This window comes from Psittacula echo (genome assembly GCF_963264785.1).
Source record: "Psittacula echo genome assembly, chromosome: 1".
Lineage (NCBI taxonomy): Eukaryota > Metazoa > Chordata > Aves > Psittaciformes > Psittacidae > Psittacula > Psittacula echo.
This window is the reverse complement of record NC_137735.1, coordinates 127,800,738-127,821,275: the sequence shown is the minus strand read 5'-3', so window position 1 is coordinate 127,821,275 and position 20,538 is coordinate 127,800,738. Positions and strand designations below refer to the sequence as shown.

The 20,538-nt window shown below is 42.7% G+C and overlaps 1 protein-coding gene across 1 annotated transcript; it reads left to right on the top strand.

Moving 5' to 3' along the window:
• Nucleotides 1–512: 512 nt before the first annotated feature.
• Nucleotides 513–11,321, top strand: DYRK2 (dual specificity tyrosine phosphorylation regulated kinase 2; the record flags this gene model as incomplete). Its single annotated transcript, XM_080624590.1, has 3 exons — nucleotides 513–567; nucleotides 1,317–1,453; nucleotides 9,720–11,321. 3 exons carry the CDS (start codon nucleotides 513–515, stop codon nucleotides 11,319–11,321), a joined length of 1,794 nt encoding a protein of 597 aa, XP_080480716.1.
• Nucleotides 11,322–20,538: the final 9,217 nt, after the last annotated feature.

Genomic DNA, 20,538 nt, shown 5'->3' with positions numbered 1-20,538 from the left:
GAGGCGGCCGTTGGGCGGGTGGGGAGGGAGGGCCGGTGTTCGGGGGGAGCGGCGGGCCGCGCCGCCGCCGAGGAGCGGTAACGGAGGGGAGGGAGCGGCGGGAAGGGCAGAACGGAGGGAGGGAGGGAGGAGGTGGTCGGGGCGGGGACTGCCCCTCCGGTACGCTGTTTGTCGCTGTTCCGCCGCGCGAGGAGGAGGGCCCTGTCCGGCCGCCTTCTACTGCCCCCTCCTCCGTGCGAGGGGACCGGGGCGACCGGGGAGGGGCGGGGGAGGTGATGAGCTTGGGCCGGGGGCTGCGGCGGCGGCGCAGCTGCTGCTGCTGCGGCGGCGGGAGGCGACGGCGAAGCGTTGGAGGGTCTGTCCGGCCGGCCCGGGGCCAAGGGGATGCAGCGGAGGACGGGTCTGGGTGTAGCTGATCGGAGAAGAGAGGCAGCTGCCGACCGGAGAGGCCGAGGAGCAGCGGAGGAGAGCCACCCTGACATGCCTTTTCCTCTCCCTCCTCTCCAGCGGCCATGTTAACCAGAAAGCCCTCAGCTAGCGCCGCCGCTGGTGCTGTCTACCCAGCCGGTAAGCAGAGGGCTGCTGTGAACACCACCGCGACGCGCCGGGCCGGGCCGTGCGGGCTGGGAGGGGGGTGAGCTCGGCCGCTCCTTGGCTGCTGCCGCCGCCGCAGCGGGGACGTGCTCGTCGGAACAATGATCCACCCTCCCCCCGGCAACCGAGCCCGGGGGTCGGCGGGGGGCTTCGTGGTCGGCTTCGGCGTGCCGTTGTTGTGCAGGGTGGCGAGTTCGCCTCGGGGAAGAGAGGTGGGGGGAAGAGGAATCACTTGGGGAAACGACCCGGGGAAAATCGGGAGTCGCTGCGTTTGTTGGAGCGGCCGCGTCTGACAGGGGCAGCGGTGCTCGCCTGCCCTTGCCGCTGCAGACTTGTGAACTCCTGGCGGTTCTCCGGCTGCGCCGCGATTTCTCCGGGCCAGACGGCTCGGGGTGGGGGTTTGGAGAGGGTAAGACTGGCGGGCGGCCGTCCAGCCCCGAGGCGTGTGCGGGGCAGAGCCAGCTCGCTCTCCCGGTTAGGCGCCTGCTGGTGGCGGGTTAATCTCGGATGAAGGGTTTAGCCGGGCGAGCACGGCCCGCCCGCGCTATTAGCCGGATCGGTGCGTGTGTGCGCCGCGGCGGTGATTAGCTTTTAATGGCTTCTGCCTGAAGCAAGACGGGCGGCGGTGCCGGCGAAACGCTGGGGCCACTGCCGCCCCCCGACGGCCTCGCTGCCTGAGGGGCCGCCGCTGCCCTCCGCGCTCACCCCTCTGCTCTCCGCAGGCAGGGCAGGGGACAGCGGCCGCCCGCTGCAGTCTTCCCCGGGCACCGGAGCCGGGGTCCCCCGGGCAGGAGCTGGGACCGGTCCGCCGTCACCCCTCGCATTGCCGCCGCTCAGGGCCAGCAACGCCTCCCACACGGTGAGCCAGGGCTCGGGGCGGGGGGCCGGGGCGGGGGCTGGGGGAAGGGTCGTCCGGCCGCGGCGGCTTGCGGAGCCGCCACTCTGCGTTCGCCGGGTGTCCCCCACGACGGAATCGAGCTTTCACGGGCGCCGCCGCGGGTGCCCCGTGCCTCCTGACGAGGCGCTTGGTGCTTGAGCAAAGTGCATTTAATTTCTGCAGACTCCGATCAAATGTACGTTTGTTGTGAGGCTGGGACTCGGTGGCTGCACTGAGAAGCAGCTTTCCCCGTCCCCAGCCCCCTTCAGTCTGGTTTTGTGTCTCATTTTCAGTGACAAATTCGATCTCTCACACTCGCACAGAGGAGCTGTTCTGGTAAATCCATTTTTTGAGATTACATTGTTTTGGCAATGAAGTTAGTCACTGTGATTAAAGTGAACTGCATTGAAAAATGAAGACTGCTCTCCCCGTATATGTCTGATTAGCTCAGGCCGATAGCTGCCCTTCCCTTGAAATAGCTGTCACTGTACTCGTCGACAATGATTGGATAAATCCGACTTTATTACTGCAGTAGTTTACCTAAAGAAATAAGCACTGATGGCATGAAAAGGATGTTATTTTCCGGTTCTGTGATATATCACATTATCTCCCACTTATAGTTAATCTACTAGGAATGAAACTTCCCAAGTATGCCACTATATATGGATGAGAGAGGGTATCTCTGTCCTGGAGGCATGACAGAGTAGAGAGGGAGGTATCTATATGCTGTCATGTTATCATTAAATATCTGAAATTTTTATTGCATACATTTCCTTTTAAATTATGAGGGATTTCATACTGACCTGAAAGACATTGATGGCATACTTTCCTTAGAACTAATGAATTCTTCATGAATGCTCACATACTATCTTTGTAAACATATGGCAGAGCTTTAAATGGTAATGTGATTATGGGCTAGTGGAAGGTGAAACTGTGCATTTAGGTGTTAGTGTTTCAGTGACTTTCTATGTACCTTGAGTAGAAGCATCTTATTCAAATCCATTTATAGAAAGAATTGGCATAAACAAAAGGCAAAAAAATCACTATATGTAGGGTATTATCAAAAGCAGTTATGAATATTCTGCAAATTCAAGGCAGAGCTGCATACTTGAGATCAACATAATTGTATATTTATGTAGCTAGGGTATGTGTCTGAATTGTTCATTATTATCAAAGGCTAATTTTTTTCACATTCATGTGCCAGTTAAGTGCTGGTTGACTTTAGGGTTGGGGCAGCAGCTTAATGTTTTTATAAAAACAGAAAAAAAAGAATGTGGTGCAGACAGCCTGGATGCCAGTCATAAAACTGCACATGCAGATGGGCCCTGAAATAACAGGGGCCCACATGAAATAGAGCCCAGACTTAATTTAGGATTTGTAAAGGCATAGTGGTCCAGCTATATATCTGGGAGTACTTACTAATCTGGAACTACAGAACTTTGGTATTTTTATACATAGATTTGTATGTGTATGTGTGTATTACATATAGTGTCTGCATATATACCTACATATATAAAGATGAAGTCTTTATGAAAGCATGCAAGGGGTGTTCAAGTTACATTTCTGTATTTCGAGTATTTTTATACATCGTTGTATATGTATGCGTATGTTTATAGCTTATATGCATGTGTGTGTATATATACATAAGAGATGAAATATTTATGGAAGCACACAGAGGTGGCCAAGCATTATATTGCTGTGTTTCATGTCTCTCTAGATTCTGACTGTTAGAAACTCTGCCTTTCTTTTGTGATACAGAGCTTACTCTACAGTATTTATTTAGCCTTGGGTACTGTTACAGAAATACCTCAGACTGCCTTTCTGAATTTTGTAAGTGGTTATTTTGTGGGTGGCTAACATTAACTTTTTGTGGTGAGGATCAGATGTGACATCAGAATGCTGTATTTTAACCTAAAAATAAAAGAAAAAGGGTGGTATCTGTTATGTGATTGTTCTGTAAATTTCAGGCCTGCTGACCTCAGCTGACCCTGACTGAAATAATTGGTTTTGCATCCCACTACTTCCTCCAATCAGGCCTTTTTAAAATGGAACATTTCAGTGTTCCTAAACTGTTTTCTTTCTTTGTGATCATTTGCTTATTCTGTTCTCATCCCTGTTGTATATCTACGTGACTTCTGTAATAACAAAAAATGGGGAACATTTATCTTTCTGTTTGAAACTTGCAGGAGCTGTAGTTGGCTTGAATAGTTGAAATTGCTGGTGGTTGGATGTAAATGTGTGCATTGTATATGCATATACTAGTTGTGAAGAGAGACAGAGGCTGAAGATGGGTTTTTATTTAAGCTAGAAAGTTTTTCTTTTAATTCAGACAGAGAATAAATCTGCCACCTGTTGTATTTCTTGCAGTAGCGAGTTGTGATCTAGCCTCTTGTGAAACTGTGGCATCCTACTTTCAGGTGAAGTTTCATCGTTTGGTAGAAACCAGCCACATGGGCAGAAGGGGAGAAGATGTTGTTTTACCCAGGCTTTGTATAACAGGGCAGAGGTTTTAGCTGCAGTCTCTGCAGTCACAGCAGCCTTTGTTGCTAAGCAGGCTGTTGGTTTTGTTTGTTTGTTTGTTTTGAAATTGTGGCTTCATCCTGGCCTTATTTGTGTCTGCTCCCATCCCTGACTATGTTTTTGGGCTCATGGTGGAAAACAAGAACTCATTTCTAGCCCTTTGTCCTCTTCTTTTTCTTCTCCAAAGTCATTGCTTTCTCTTTTGAAGTCTTATGTTCTGGCCTTGACGACTGGCACTTTTCTTCCATTCAGTCTCCTATTTCATTATGGTGTTCCTACATCCACTTGACATGCTGCAGTAGAGATTATCTTGCTTGCCTGCTGCTCTGGTTGTGTAAATCCCCACCCGTCTGTGAGTCCCTCTCCCAGACTCTTGTCTCTTGTATTCTGCCTACCTCTATCTCTGTTTATTCTTATTTGGCACATATCCCTGAGTTCTGCACTCTTCCTGTTTTTCTTGCAATAAAGCAGTCTTAATCTTTTTCTCCTCCTGTCTAGTACTGTAACAACAGCCCATTTACAGTGCATGATTCAGTGCACTCCCTCTTCAATTCCTTTGTAAGATTTCCCTACAGCAAGGCCTGTTTTGTTTTGAAATCAGTGTTGAATGTCTGTCCATATACTTTTGCATCAGTCATTCAGTCTTAATCTTAAAAATTTTAAATTTTATTAAAAAAGCAGTTCACATGGTAGCAGAACAGGGATTCCTGGACTAAATGTGAAGATCTAGTGGGTCACATGCTGCAGTTTTTTACTGCAGGCCACTGCTTTAGAGCAGGCAAAACCAATGAAAATATCTTGCAGTTGTGATGCTCTCATGTAATAAATTGCCACAGGGAATGTTGTTATGTTTGAGTGGAAATTACTGTCATGATCTGTACTTCACTACATTTAGATTTCTTTGGATGTTTCTTCTTCTATATTAAACTTATGTCTAAGGGGAATATGAAGCTATCTTAACTTTTAATGGGGGACTTTGAAATATGTTCTCCCACAGTTGGTGACTATGCTGTGGGGACTGCTGTGCATCTGGGCACATCTCTCGTATGTGTACACTTCAGCTTACCTGAAGGGTTCAATTTAGTTTGCATTGACTGTCTTTTTTTGTTTCAACATGTGTAATGCATGTAGGGTGTCCCAGAAGTCCTCAGACTTACTGCATCCATGTAGTTCTGACAGGAGGAAAAAAAATTAGGAATTGGGATCACTCTTGAGGCTTAGTTCTGTCTGAAAATATCTGCTATATAAAGTCAAAATTAAGTTTCAAAAAAATAAGCTTGTATGGATCAGATATGACATCAGCAAAAAAATTCAAATGATGTGGTTTTAGTACAGCTGTTGTTGAGCTACAGGCTCTTTAGGACAAGGGCTTAGTCTCTTTTGGTGTGTAAACCCATGCTCATAATAAAACCATTATGATAATCCTGTATTATTGCTATTGTAATAATTAGCACATTATTTTTAGTTCTGAACAGAGGAATGCTGTTGAATTAATTTATCGGGTTAAAAAAGGCCTTTGTACCTTTGCTCAGGCTGCAGTCAACAAAATAGTCAGTGAAGCATGCTACACCTGATACTGTGTGCCTGTAGCATGTCAGACACAGTAGGGCTGAAACTGGCATGCCCAGAAATGCTGTAAAGAAAGGGGTATATAGTGGAATGTTTATTCTTTAATGAAGTTACTGCTTTGGAACACTATATATATATATATATATAAAAATCAGATAAAGACGTCTTACTCCTGTGTAGTATTACAGCAGGCCATTGTGATTGCTTTATTAATAAGGTTAATTTAATAAACCTTTTTAGAGTCTGGTTGACAGCAAAATCTCCTTTTCTGTGATATGCTTTTTTTGAGTAGCAGTAGTCTTGTAGAGGGTTTTGAAACAGACCATTGCATTGGCTGTGTGTTACTGCAAAGGAATTGTCAACTGGTTTGTCTTCTTGTTGGCTTGATGGACTCAGTTTTATGCTAATTCTGTGCTGTTACAGGTCTGTAGTCTGAGTATAGTAAGTTACTGTTCTACTTCTGTCCCTAAACCCATATGTGAAAACAAACCCCCAAACCCCAAGCACTGCCACCCCCAAAAAGAAGGTGTTTGGGTTTGGGTTTTTTGTTTTGCCTAGTGTCTGTACTTCAAAGGTTAGGTGAATGTTTTTAGCATAGTCATCAACTTCCGTAAACTGAGCAAACCAAAGTTAAAGCAAAATCTAGGGGTGATTTTGAAGTAATGAAAAACTGTTGAGAGAGGAAAAAATCCACCATTGCAATGTTTGCTGTTACGTAATTGATGTTGACAGAAGATGCAGGAAGATCGGTTCTTTGAGTTCAAGCTTACCTGTTATTGCAGTATGTTTTATGGAGAAGTGTGCACATCAGGAAGTTTTTGATGATGTGCGCTATAAAAATATGTAAATCTTAGAAGGTGTAGATGGGTGTGAGCGCAGGCAGTCAAATATATAAGTAGGATGCATAAGTACATGCAGGTTGTCAGCTGTGTGGGTTGTTGGTTCTGGAATTTACAGGCAGAAGTAAAGGTGCAATGTGTTACAAGCAGCTCAGACTTAACAGTGTCGAATGAGAGGCTGATGGAGCTTCTGAGTACTGTGAACAGTTTGGTACTGGACTAGAAGTCTGTAGTGCTTTGTAGCTTCCCAAGCCCATTAGTTGTGGTTCAGGGAACTTACAACGTCATTGGTGAAGCCTGTGGAGCTTGTAAGAGGTGCAAGCCTGAACTTGACAGCAATCTCAGTCAGCCTTGTAGCCAGAAGCAGATAGGCAGAACAAAGGGCTGGTGAGAATCCAGCCCTAATCCAGGTTGGAAATAGAAGAAGAGGTGGTGATTCTTGTGCAGGTAGTACCCTGAGATGAGAAAAGTCCATTTTTCATACTGACTTTGTGGTTGTGGTATATCTGATAGCCTGGAAATGCCTCGGGGTGGGGGGGGAGGGGAGAAGAAGAGTGAACTCTCTTCTCCCCGACAGCTTTTGGAATAGAGCCTGTGCTCATTTGGTGTCTTTTCTTCCACAAAGAAAACTAGTGCTACTGTCTGCATCTGCATTTGCATTCCCAAGCAGCAGTTGGCTGAAACTGGCAAAACCGGTCACTTTGGATTTGGGGTGAAGCTGGGATAATGCTGGTGATTTCATTCTGTTGCTTGGGGAAAAAAAAAGCCAGGCTGTGAGCAGCAAGAGAAACCATGAGGCTGCCTGAAGGTGCAGGAAGCAGAGCTACATGGTTTACACTTTAGAATGTGTTTGCAAACATGCTTTTAGGTAAAAGGAACTCTTTAGTAGCTGATGAGAGTAGACAAATGTTTGTTTTTTATTTCCTAGCCCTGATACAAAGCAAATAACTGAAGAATTCCCCTGTACATCAGTTGAAACAAGCAGTGCTTAGGAAGGGCAGAAAATAGTTAATTCTGAAAACAGGTGACTCAAGTGAAAAAAAAAAAAACCCAACAAACTAATTCAAGATGTGAACTGTGGCAATGTGTACTTGGGTTAAGAATTCTTAAAGATGGTTTTCTCCACTATGGTCTTTTCTTTCTCATTGTCTGTACATCAGTATTGTCTGCTCCCCTTTGTCTTGATGTGTTCTGCTTTGTTGTTCAACCAGTGCCACAGAAGAAACATTTGTACCTGTACTTGTAATCTGCACAGTTATTCTGCTGCTTCATTGTGCATTTCATATATTTACAGTTCTGCAGTACTGCATGTGCTGAGCCTCTGATACATCTTACTAACTAGATCTGGTTCTTCTGAGATGCATCATTTAGCAGCTCTTGAGGCCGAATTACCTGTTTTTTCCCCAGTAACTGCTGCTTATATGGAGGATCAGGGCAGCCTTTCAGGAAACTGCTACTGCAGTGCGCTTCAGACTTGATCTGAAGGAATTACCTGTAGGCTTGTTAAGTCCCCTTGCTGATTAATTCCTGGTGCTTTTGAGGCCTCAAACTAGGAAGGGAATGGATGTTGCTATCCCATGTATCTTTGCTTTGCTTAAATGTCACAGATGTCTTAGCTCTGGATTGCAGTTGTTTGGTAACTCTTTCTATGAGATTGATCAAATTTGATAGCGTGAGCCCAAATTGATCTTCAGATAAACATCCACAGTCAAACTGTAGTGATGAAATAAAATGAACCAGTTATTCAAAGCAAGTCAAAATGGAATCAGAAGAGTAGTGAACTCAGCAGAAGCAGTCTCCGAGAGATCTTGGTTTTACGTTGTGTGAGTTTCAGAGATGCAAGCTTAAAAGTATTATCCAAAGGTGAAGCTGGTGTCCAGCTAACTACTCCTTGGGAACAAGTTACTTAATTTACAAAAACAGGGTTCTACCATATCAGACTGAGACCTTAACAGAAGCACAAAGTATGCTAAGAGTCTGTGTTCCATGTCCTGGTTTTCTCATTAGGAAGCACTACTGCAGTTGCAGCACAGATTTCATTGCCTCATATCACAGCACACTACTGTCATCTTCTGATTTTGTTTCAGCAACCTTAAGTGAACAGGGAATGTGTTATCCTTAGCTGTTTAGAAAAGGTAAGGTTCAGATTAGAAGCGCTCTCAACCCTGGCTTGATCATCTGTCTGACAGTATCAGTGAACTTTTGGCTAGTAATTTGGCATAAATATTAAGACTGGTGAATCAGCTGGAGAGACAGAAGGGGAAATCTTCCCACATTTGTGTAAAACCAGGCAGAAGACTAACTATCCTCTACTTGAGAGCAAATGAGGAATTCTAAGGACAGCTATTTTAGTGACAGGTATACGCTCATAAATTTCTTGTTTCACCTTAAAAATAACAGGTTTTCAGCAAGATTTTTCACACCCCAGTGCTTCTGGTGTTCGTTTGCTTGAAAATGCTGGATATTCCTGTTTATTCCCTTGTGAAAACTGTGAAGAACAAATTCAGTTTCTAAAATCAACTAATCCCTTTTTTCAGTTCCTTTAAAATAAAGTTACTTGCATATTCCTCAAGGCAAAGATTTTCTTTCTACTCAAACATGCATCAGGCCCCAAACTTCATCTTGGATAAAAGTTATTATAAGACTGGCTTGGGAAGGTGCTAAAGGGTGTGTCTGTGCTTCATTGATCTGAATGCTTTACTGAATAGTAACTGCCTCAATTGCAAGCAGTAAATGGTATCTCTTGAACTTCAGATATGTTCAGGTTCTTTTCCTCTTTGTGCATGTCACAGAACATATGTTATTGCTTAAAATTGTGTCTGGAGCTTTTGGTATACAGCAAATTCAGGAACAAGTTAAAATGTTGATTTCTGAGAACAGGTGACTAGGAGAGCCTTAGCCATGTGAGTTCTAGCAGGCATTGTATGTTGATCTCCAGCATCAGTAGAAGTGCTACTATATTCTGTAAAGTCTGAGGTCCTTCAAGCATATTTCTTGATGTTACAGGGCTGTTTCCTTGATGATTCCTTGGAGTAATTGTCAGCTTATCATGGTAGCACATCTGTGATTGCCTAGTTGCAAATAATCTAGAGTTGTGAAAGCAGCATTTGAAAAACAAGGATCTGAAGAATTTAATAGCGCCCTGCAGAATCACAGTATATGTGCTTTATTTTTTTTGGATTATCTGTGGACTACTGTCTTCTAAGAAAATACTCAGTTTTGAGGTGATTTAGGCAGGATGGCGGGTTGCAGAATACATGGTGAAGCATAGAGTTCATGCCTCTCTTGTTAACTGGATATGTATTTATTTTCGATTTTAGGTTGGAGGCAGTAAGCACACAATGAATGAGCACCTCCATGTTGGTAGCCATGGACAAATCCAGGTTCAGCAGCTGTTTGAAGATAATAGTAACAAGAGGACGGTTCTGACAACGCAGCCAAATGGACTTACAACGTTAGGCAAATCTGGATTGCCAGTGGTTCAGGACAGACAGTCAGAGAGTGCTCACAGACGACAAGGGAGCTCCAGCTCTTTAAAATCTACAGATGGAACAGGGAAGATGAAAGCCTCCGTTATGACACCAGAGCAGGCAATGAAGCAATACATGCAAAAATTAACAGCTTTTGAGCATCATGAGATTTTTAGCTACCCTGAAATATACTTTTTGGGTCCAAACGCAAAGAAGAGGCAAGGTGTGATTGGCGGTTCAAACAACTGTGGGTATGATGATGACCAAGGGTCTTATATACAAGTACCCCATGATCATATTGCATACAGGTATGAAGTCCTGAAAGTTATAGGGAAGGGAAGCTTTGGGCAAGTGGTGAAGGCCTATGATCACAAGATGCATCAGCATGTGGCACTAAAAGTGGTGAGAAATGAAAAACGTTTCCACCGCCAAGCTGCGGAAGAAATTAAGATCCTGGAGCATCTCCGGAAGCAAGATAAGGATAACAACATGAATGTTATCCACATGTTGGAAAACTTCACATTCCGCAGCCATATCTGCATGACATTCGAATTGCTGAGCATGAACCTGTATGAACTGATAAAGAAAAACAAGTTTCAGGGCTTTAGCCTGCCTTTGGTCCGCAAGTTTGCCCACTCAATTTTGCAGTGCTTGGATGCTTTGCACAAAAACAGAATCATTCACTGTGACCTTAAACCTGAGAACATTCTGTTGAAGCAACAGGGTAGAAGTGGTATCAAAGTGATTGATTTTGGCTCAAGTTGTTATGAGCATCAGCGTGTCTACACTTACATTCAGTCACGTTTTTACCGTGCACCTGAAGTCATCCTTGGTGCCCGTTATGGGATGCCCATAGATATGTGGAGCTTGGGTTGTATTCTGGCAGAGCTTCTGACTGGTTATCCACTTTTACCTGGAGAAGATGAAGGAGACCAGCTGGCTTGTATGATTGAGCTATTAGGCATGCCTTCTCCAAAACTCTTAGATACATCCAAGCGAGCCAAAAACTTTGTGAGTTCTAAGGGTTATCCCCGCTATTGCAGCATCACAACCTTGTCTGATGGCTCTGTAATACTTAATGGTGGACGCTCTCGAAGAGGAAAACTACGTGGCCCACCAGAGAGCAGAGAATGGGGTAATGCATTAAAGGGATGTGATGATCCCTTGTTCCTGGACTTCTTAAAACAGTGTTTAGAATGGGATCCTGCTGTTCGTATGACACCTAGCCAGGCTTTGCGGCATCCGTGGCTAAGGAGACGGTTGCCAAAACCTCCAACTGGGGAAAAGGCTTCAGCAAAGAGAATTACAGAGAGCACTGGTGCTATAACGTCGATTTCCAAGTTACCTCCGACTTCAAGCTCAGCTTCAAAACTGAGGACTAATTTGTCACAAATGACAGATGCCAATGGGAATATTCAGCAAAGAACAGTGTTGCCAAAACTCGTTAGCTGAGGCTGAGTATGAGAGATACAATGTGGCTGAGCCTTATTTGTATGAAAAGGTAGCTCAGATATACATTTTTATTTGCTCAATAACTTTATTAATTTGTATCTTTCAGCACTCATTTTAGATGTAAGAAATGTTGATTTTGTTTTTATAAAAACACGGGGACAATGCTTTAAGTTTTTATACTTATTTTTTAAGATGTTTGTCTTCTACAGTACAACTAGCCTTACTGTAACTAGTGTGACACAGTAATAAACATCAGTGGCAGGCCACTGGTTACAAGATGACTGTCATGCATTGCAGCATGGTGTCAAAGGTATTATCCTTTCTCTTTCATGGTTCATATTAGGTTTCACCTGGGGTAAATTTGTAAGGCTCTACTTTTTGGATTTTATGGGTATGCGAACACACACACTTCTGCCTGACTGGGCTCCAGGGAGAATACTCAAAGAAGTACAGTTAAGCACCTGTAAACCTGTAATTTAAAGTGGAGCTGTAGCATGTTACATTGTCATTTTCTATATGGTAACCCAGAGAAAGTAGTGGTATTACTATGATACAGTCACCTCCTATGGAATGCTTTCTCTACTGAAAAGTAATGCTTTTTGGTTAAAATGAGCATCTAAATATAATGAAAAAAAAAAAAAAAAAGACTTTCCAGGACTAAAATGACTGTCTCACGCTGTGTGGTAGAGTGAGAGGAATGGGCAGTCTCAGAAAGCTTGAAGGTGGAAGTATGTCTGTTCCTGTAAATCTGAAAAGTATGTAACATTGAGCATTCACACTGGGCTTCTCTTGGTTTGTATTTTTTGTTTTCCTTTCCCGTTTTCTTTTCTTTCCTGATGTGCAGCTTGGTCTCCCAAAATCACATAGGCAGAAGTACTTGTTCTGTCAGTTTTATACTGTAACTTCCAGACTGTTATGCTACATGGATTTCACAAATAGCTTTTATTTCTTCTGACCATATTTGAGCAACTGTGACCTCTCTTGTACATTTACACCTCAGATCAAATCTGCATGCAGGGGCAAACACTATGTTGCTACATTGCGTTCTGTAAAGAGCTTCACTCTACAGAGTGTAACTAGATGGAAAGATCCTGAGTGGAAGGACTCAGTTGGCAGACAGCATCCTAGAAATTTTCTAGTACAGGAGAATTCTCAAAGGAGTTAAATGGTTGGAATTTGATGTAGTATTTGGCATTTGTAGATGTAAATGAGCTTTGGAGGAACAGTTAAGAGATATGTGTACATTTGTTCACATGTGTGCTAATGCTTAATTTTTCTTCTTTTAAGCATTCATGGAAGAAAGGTGGTCTTTACTGAGGAATAATATCTAAACCTATGAGAGAAACACGCGTTGTAGCATGTTTTCGACAGGAACAGTTTGAAATGCAAGATCAGTTTTCATCACATACAATGGCAGTGGTCTACATTGGATGTATAAAACATGAACAAGGAATTTTAAACAAAATAAAACAATCTGGAAGGGTTTATGGACATTAGAGCAAAACATGCTAGAATGGATTTCATTAAACCTCAATAAATTTACTATAAGCAACATTTATATGCACAGATTTTACTGAGTTACGTGTACAAATTATGAAAAATACTTAAAGCATGGTCCCCTGAGAGGCCAAGAAAGTTTCCGGTTAAGTTCTCCTTCATAGTCATTAATTTACCACTTACAGCTTAGTTTTGTTTGGTTGGTTGGTTGGTTTGTTTTTAATTTAATGTAAGACTGGGGGAGGGATAAAAATACAAAATGACAGAATTCTCAGGAAACATATCGCTTCACTTCTTGCCAAAAAGACAACACCTAAAGAAGCTCCAAAAATAATTTCTAAGTAGAGAACAGAATTTTTTGATTGATAACTTGTGAAAATTACAGCATCAATTGACTGTTTCTCTTTCTTTTTGTTTTCTAAATAAGATCGTTTCCTGCCTCTAGTCAAATTAAATTATTTAGTGTTAAATGTTCACAACTTTATACAATGTGTGTAAGTGCAATATGTAAACATGTATGAAATCATGTTAAAAATGAAATATAGTAATACAGCTAAGAAAAGTGGCTTTTAGAATATGGTATCTGGTAAGTTACGGTCAGTAAGTTCTAAGTGTGGAAAAGAGATATATTAGTTTTCTTATAAAATTAACTGATTTCATGACTGTGGGAATACAATAGTGTGTATTTTTCTACAGTAACAGGGAATCTTTACTTCTTCCACCACCTACTTGGCTTTACCACTCCTTTCTACCTTAACCCTTCCTGAAAAAGTTAAGAAATAGGGAAATAGGGATTCTTATGTTTGGGGCGGAAGGAGAATCACCTCCCTTGATATATTATAAAGGGGGCATTGATACATGTTCCTGCCTTTCCTGGCATTTTAAGGTGAAAACATTCTTAATGTTCATGGGTCATTAATGGGCTAAAACCACTAAATAGTCTTCTTCATGTAACCAGTTCTTAATGCCAATAATGCATTTATGATCCAACCTCTTCATAAATGCTACCGGAAACTTTAAGGCCAAAATATAGTGTGCAGAGCTATTTTTTTAACCCAGATACAGTGGAACTTCCTCTATACTAAAGGAGCAGCTACATCAAGGTTTTTAAGTGATGTAGCTGCTTTTTATTGTAGCTTATTTATACCTGTAAAAAAGGAGGGAGGGAGGAAAGGATGTTGCCTCTTGCTTTGATGTGATTTTATTCTAAGGGCTCTGATATTTAGGCTGATAGAAGTTGGCTTGGAAGCAGTGCTTAGTCTCACATGTTACCATTGTCCGAGAATGTCTGAGCTATTTCAGATGTAGTAACAGCGCAGTGTTGTCTTTGGTTGCAGTCTCACTCAGCTCAGTTTCTTGCACCACTGGAGTGTTCATTACCACTGAAGTGTATTGGAACAACAGAGTGATGCAAGATGTGTAGATCAACAGTAGAGGATGGATTGTGCCCTTAGTGTTAACAATGTGCCTTTTGTTAGAAATGCCGGTAGTAGGGCCATGCATCTTGGCCTCTTTAACCCTCAGAATACTGGATAGTAAGGGTGAAATCTTTTTAAATGCTGTACCTGTCTTAGAACATCCTGTAGATGGTTAAGGCCTTAATAGAAACAATAAGGCAATCACACTGGTAGGGTGGAGAGGACACACTGATCTTGGAGTACGTTTCGTAAAGGGGTTAAAGATGGCCCTTCCTCATTGGTAGTACTTTAACATCAAATTGATTTTTTTTTTTTTCTTTAATAAATTTTCGTTATGGTGACACTAGACAGTAATCAACTGTATTTGTAAAATTTACCTCAAACTCTTTAGTTTTATAGTGTGATTTAATCCCAGGGCATTTGGTATGAACCAAAGTGCATTCCTTTTATATGTGCCTGGCTCTTATAAAGGTGGCCAGGGATTTTTACAATTTGGGTGCAAGGCACTTAAGCCACTTTTAACTTGGTGGGTGGTTTGGAGTTATAAATGACTTTGTGGGAATGTTGAAAACACTTTAGACTAAGTAGCATTGGGCAATATTAGAATCTTTAGGAAAGAGTGTGCATTATTTAATGCTATCCATTTTTTTAGTATTTTTTTCCATCAGTAATGTTTGTGATAATACAAAAAGAGCTCTTTCTTTCCCAGTCAGCAAAGATTAGAATATTGCCCAGTTTAATGCTATGGTAGCATTTAAATAAAATAACATTTGTGAATTATTGTTTCTAGGGGCTTGTACATCTCTGCTACAAATTGTGATTACTCAGTTCAACTGCTACAATTACGTCTAAGCAGTAGCTTGGGTTTTTATTGGGCAACGACTTAGACACGTGACTGTAATATGCTGCAACTGTGTGTACTGAAAACGTGAAAAACGATTGAATGTGGACTGTGTATATATTTATGTATAATTTTCTGTGAGATGCTGCTGTTGCCACTTCACATTAAAGATGTTGTAGTGGGTTTTAATCCTAGTGGCCAGTTCTATGATACTGTATGTATTGTACAGCTGATGACAGGAGTTAAGACTGTTCTAGTGAATATTTGTTACATTTTATTGTTGTGGCCAGAGATCATTTCAGAATAAAATTTTATGTCCTACTTTACTTCTCTCCACTGTAGTTTGGGTTTTTTTCTGGTCATGAAGAGACCCCTTGGAGTGCTGGCATTTCTTAAACATGGAAAGGCCTGCTCTAGCCTGCTGAAGTCTATGCCAGTGGTACCTTTTGTCCCCCAGCATGCTTACTGCTATCTGTAATTACTCACCGCTGGAGGATGAATTTGCTGATGCTTTATGTGTCTTGACAGCCTTGAATATTGCCCAAAGGCTACTTTTGCCCTGACATTTCTAAAGATCTTCTTAGGACTTGGAAAGGAATATATTTTGTATTTTTATGTGCCCCATTTGACAGAAAACATCTTTGGCAGGAATTCTGCCTGTATTGGTGTTCTGACTCTTTTTAGCTGCTTTTTAAGTATCTTTAACTTGACAATAGATCTGATTGTATAAGAAATAGTTGATTGAGAAAGGTGCCGTGTGTATTCTTTTTCTTAAAAGTGCCCACATTTCTGCACTGCTTTTTGAGTCAGACTGACTGCTCAGAACATGCCAGACTTAAGTATATGTACCAGGACAATGAGAGCATACTACACGAAGCTGGTAGGCTAGGCTGAGCTAAGTTCTGACATACGTATATCCAGAATAGTTTCACTGTTTAGAATTGTGAATAATTGGCCACATTCTCTTCTTGGTAGTCTCAGTGTACACCCAGACCAGTTTCACTGAAAAGCTTTCTGATGAGGTGAGCCCAGGCTGAAATCAAGGTATTTTAACTACACTTCAGTGTCTTCTTTTCAGCATTGTTGGAGCACAAAAACCGTCAAGATTAAATACAGCTGGACACAGTTTAAAGCTGTGAAGAGCAAAAAGCCAAAAATTACATTTTTGTGGATTAAAGCTTATTTGTTAATTACTGTGTTCTTCTGAGAACAAAGGCTTTTTTAGTTCAGCTTTATAGATTTCCTTCTCTTCTAATCCGTCTCTCACCCTCTCCTCCAGCCATCTGTCCCTTTTGCCAGCTCTTGTACACTTCTGTCACATCTGTTTTTTCATTTGAAGAAGGGCAGAGGCTGTCTTGCCTGATTTCACTTGTCTGGATGTTGGGTTTTGGCCTGGGTCGTTTGCTGAGACTCCCCAGTAGCTGGTGGGGAAACTGTGTTGCCCTATGCCAGTACCGCTCCCTTCTTGAGCTCTAACAGAGAGCTCAGATCCCTGTCTGAAATGAGGCCTTCAGAATCCACCCTGAATGACTGTAGTTGCTGTTAATCTCCACAGTTTTGGATGTCAGTTGTGCATCTGTTATTCCTATAGCAGAGTAAAGGGTGCAAGAAATGTAATTGTGATCAGGTACCATGTTACTTGTAGGTGCTGCTGCTTTCCTTAAGAAAACCTGTCTTGTCCCCTTTTCTAAAGATCTACTTACTGAAAGATCCAGCATCAATTTTACTCTTCCTCAGAACCTCAGAAATGAAAAATTTTGGCCATACCAGGTTGAGATTGGTTAGGTTTTAAATGCATCTCAGTGTTTGAAAACCATTGATAACCTATTATTTCTGTGGCAAATCTTCCTTTGAGGGCATGTCATTTTAAACTGTATGCTAATAATTAAAGGACAACATTAAAGGTTCTTTTTAGTAGCTAAAACTTAAAAGAACCACTATTATACATTTCTTTAAAAAATGTGATTTATAATGCTCTTATACTGCTAGCACAGTCATGTGGTTTATGTTTCAATGTTCCTGAGATGACATTCTTTGTCTCAAGTGCATGTTACTAGGCATCTCCTAGCCGTCAGATAAGCTACAGCAGAGTTAAAGTGGCTTTGATAGAACCAGTTTCTGTTCCCTCACTGAAATCGTGTGCGACTCCTGGAACTGGGGTTTCTCTGTGTTATTTTCCCTTTTGGTTGTGTCTGCTGTTTGTTTGCGTGTTCATTTGTTTGTTTTTAAGAAGTGCTTTCCAGCCTCTGGCTGTGGTGAGTCTTGGCTCTCTGCCAACTATGGAGCAGGGATAGGGAGTGCTGCAAAAATAATGTTTCCTTAGCTTTCTCCCAACAATAAATAGGAAGTCTAGCCTAGTACTAAGCTCCAAAGGCAGGGAGTGCACATTTGCCTCCAGCTGCTGTGTTCTAGTCTCCACACCAAGCTGATAACCTTGTTCCTTAACTTTGAAGGGGGAAAAAGAGACTACAGAAGCAATGTCATTGCATCTTTTTGATGAAGTTTGGGATCTAGCTGGAGCTAGGGAGAGGTTCTGCTGGGAAGTTCTTGGGCTGGGAGCTCTACGTAACACCCTGGGAGTAGGCAAATGCAGTGTTCCTGCTAACAGTGGGAAATGTTTTCCCATTTTTGTAGACTGTTTTCATTGCTTTGCTTTGGTTTGGTTATCTGCAAGCTGGACATGGCTACGCATACCCTTATATACCTGGAGATGTCTGGAGTAGCTGCAAACAGTGAGGTATTACTTTATAACTAACACGCTGGGAAAAACAGAGATTCTCATTCAGAGACTGTCTGATCTGACAGTGCTCTGTGTGTAGCACCCAGAGTCCCGTGTGAGACTTTCTGAATGCAAAGCATTGCAGTGAAGTATTAAATGTAATGTGTGAGAGAAGTGTCCACCTAGTGGGAAAGCAATTAACAATGGTATTATAAAGACTTTTGGGCAAACTCAGTTTTCAAGTATAGTACTAATTTATTTAGTAAGACCTTTCTAATTTAATAAAAAATATCTGCATAAAGAAATAAGATTTTTATTTCAGCTTCAGTATGGCAGTAAAAATTCCGCATTTTTTCCCCCCAAAGTGTGTGGTGTGCTTGCAGACACTACAAATATACTTTTCTCAAGCCACCTGGGTATAGAGGTCTACTCTAACATCATCAGACAGATGAGGAGGACCTAAAATTAAAGAATGTGTGTGTGTAACATATATGTGTGTGTACGTGTAACATATATGTATGTGTGTACATATACATATATATGATTCTTTGAAAAACAAACCCCAAAACTGCAGGCATTGTTTGTCTTCTCAAAGAAAAGAGATGGGGCTTCAGTTTCCTTTTTCCTCTTTGAAGGTTCAGTATAAGCCAAACATCTTTGCGTTACACACAGGTCAAAGTCAGCTATCATGGCTGTAGTCCCTGTTTCACTGCCAGGATGCTCACAGCGAACCTCAGCTTTCCTGATGGAGGCTGCTTGGTGCTCAGTGAGCAGGAGGCAGGTATCACCCCAGGGAGAGGTGGTCCTTGTTGTGTTTTCCAAAGTGGGCCTTCACCAGTGGGAGAGCTGTTTTGTAGCTTACCCTGCTTGGCAACTGAAGTTTCTCCTTTAGGATTAAAGCCTGAGTCCATGCACTTAGACTGGGTTGGGAAATGTCAGCTGAGAAAGAAACCCTGAGGCCAAGGCAGAGTTTGTAAAGCTCACAGCTAGAATGAAAGTGGATTTCTAAACATCCCAGTACTTGTCATAGCCAACTGTGACACTTCCAAAATGGCTTCTAAGATCTGAAAGACCTTTCCAAAGGCCTGTGCAGGGTCAGCTTTGCCTAGGACATTCCTGGGCTGGTGGCTCTGCCTACCCTGCATGCTGGTGGCAGTGCCTCTGGCTCATCTGCGAGGCTGGTGCTCCTCGCCAGCTCACAGCCCTTCTGGGTTCCTCAGGGTGCAAAGAGCACTTCATGGACAGAAAATAAAAGAAGTGTTGCTAAGGAGAAATTAAATATTTATTTGTGCATCAAGGGCACTGCACGCTAGTAATGGGACTCTAGAGGCACTGCTATTTGGCTGGGTGTCAGTCCTATGAACCATTTTGCACCACTGAACCTGCTAATCTGCAGATACCTGCCAGTACCCGTGTGTCCACTGTGTTGGCATGGACCAGCAGGCCTGATTCCTCCCAAGCTCGCCTGTCACTGCCCTCAGCACTGCTTGCAAATCGCTTGCCAAAGGCAGTGAACTACTAGTACAGTGCTTCGAAGATAACAAGTTGCTGCTGTAGGTACCCAGTAAGTTGTCCCAGCCCACTGGGTGGGAGCTGGCCCAAGAGAAGCTGTGCAAGTGGTGGCACTAGTGACACTGGCCCTGCTCCCTGCAGGGTGCTCCTGTCCCTAAGGATGCGTGTGTGGCAGGGACACTTTTCTTCCCCTGCCCTTTCCTGTGTGGCAGAACCAAAGGGTGATGCTCAGCTAAATACACTGTCACGCTGCAGGAAGAGGATAGCTCTCCCTACCCCAGGACAGGTAGCATCAGGCAAAGCAGCCTAATGCTTGTCAGGAGGCTATAACACACTCTTCTGCTGGCACGGGGGGGGGAATGTTTCCAATCATAAGCGTTTGCAGATGGCCTGTCTTAATTAGCTTTGACAAGTACCTAAGTTGCTGTTAAGTTTCACCACAAATGGGATCATGAAGCTTTCATTTTTTTGTCACTTTTAAATAAAGCTTTTTCCCTCCTCCTGGTACAGCATTTCCATTTTTCTTTCCATATAAGGCTCTTGAGAAGAAATGAGATCTTTACGTAGCTGAGGAGCTATATTTTGATTGACTAAATGATTTAGAATTAGGAGGTAGCTCCTGCTACTGCTCTTCATCTGTTTATTGAGAATTGCCTGCAGCAAATCAGTGCAGGCAGAGCTGACAGAAAAGTACGCTGGTGTCTTCTCACAGTAGATACCTTTCAACCCCAAATTTCCTCCTTCCTCTGGTACTGACTCAGACGTATTATCTCTATGGCCAGTGACTCTACAGGAGTTAGAGGGTTGTACTCCAAGGGCCTGCAGTGAAATACTTAACCCATGCAGTTATTTATGATCTGCTGTGTGGGAGTAATGGTGCTGGTAGCCTTTTCAGAGCCTGTGAATGGAATGTGTGTGAAATCAAGCTGAAGGCAACTGTGCCTCTGCCTTTGAAGGGCAGGAAGCAGAAATCTTTCCCCACCTGGTAGAAGCCACTTGGCCTGCTTGCCAAAAAGGTGGCTCTGGAGTGATCTGACTTGGGCAAGATTAGAAACACGAGAGAGACGCCTATTATGGGCCTTTGAGAAGTTGTTGTCTTCTTCTCTGTCAAAACTATGGCATAACAGGTTCCTGGGATGTTCTGATCAGGATCCCTGGCTATAGCCTCCTTGTTCCCAGTTTCTTGGTATCCCCTTGCAGTTTTGGGCAGAAAAGCTCCTCTTTTGGATA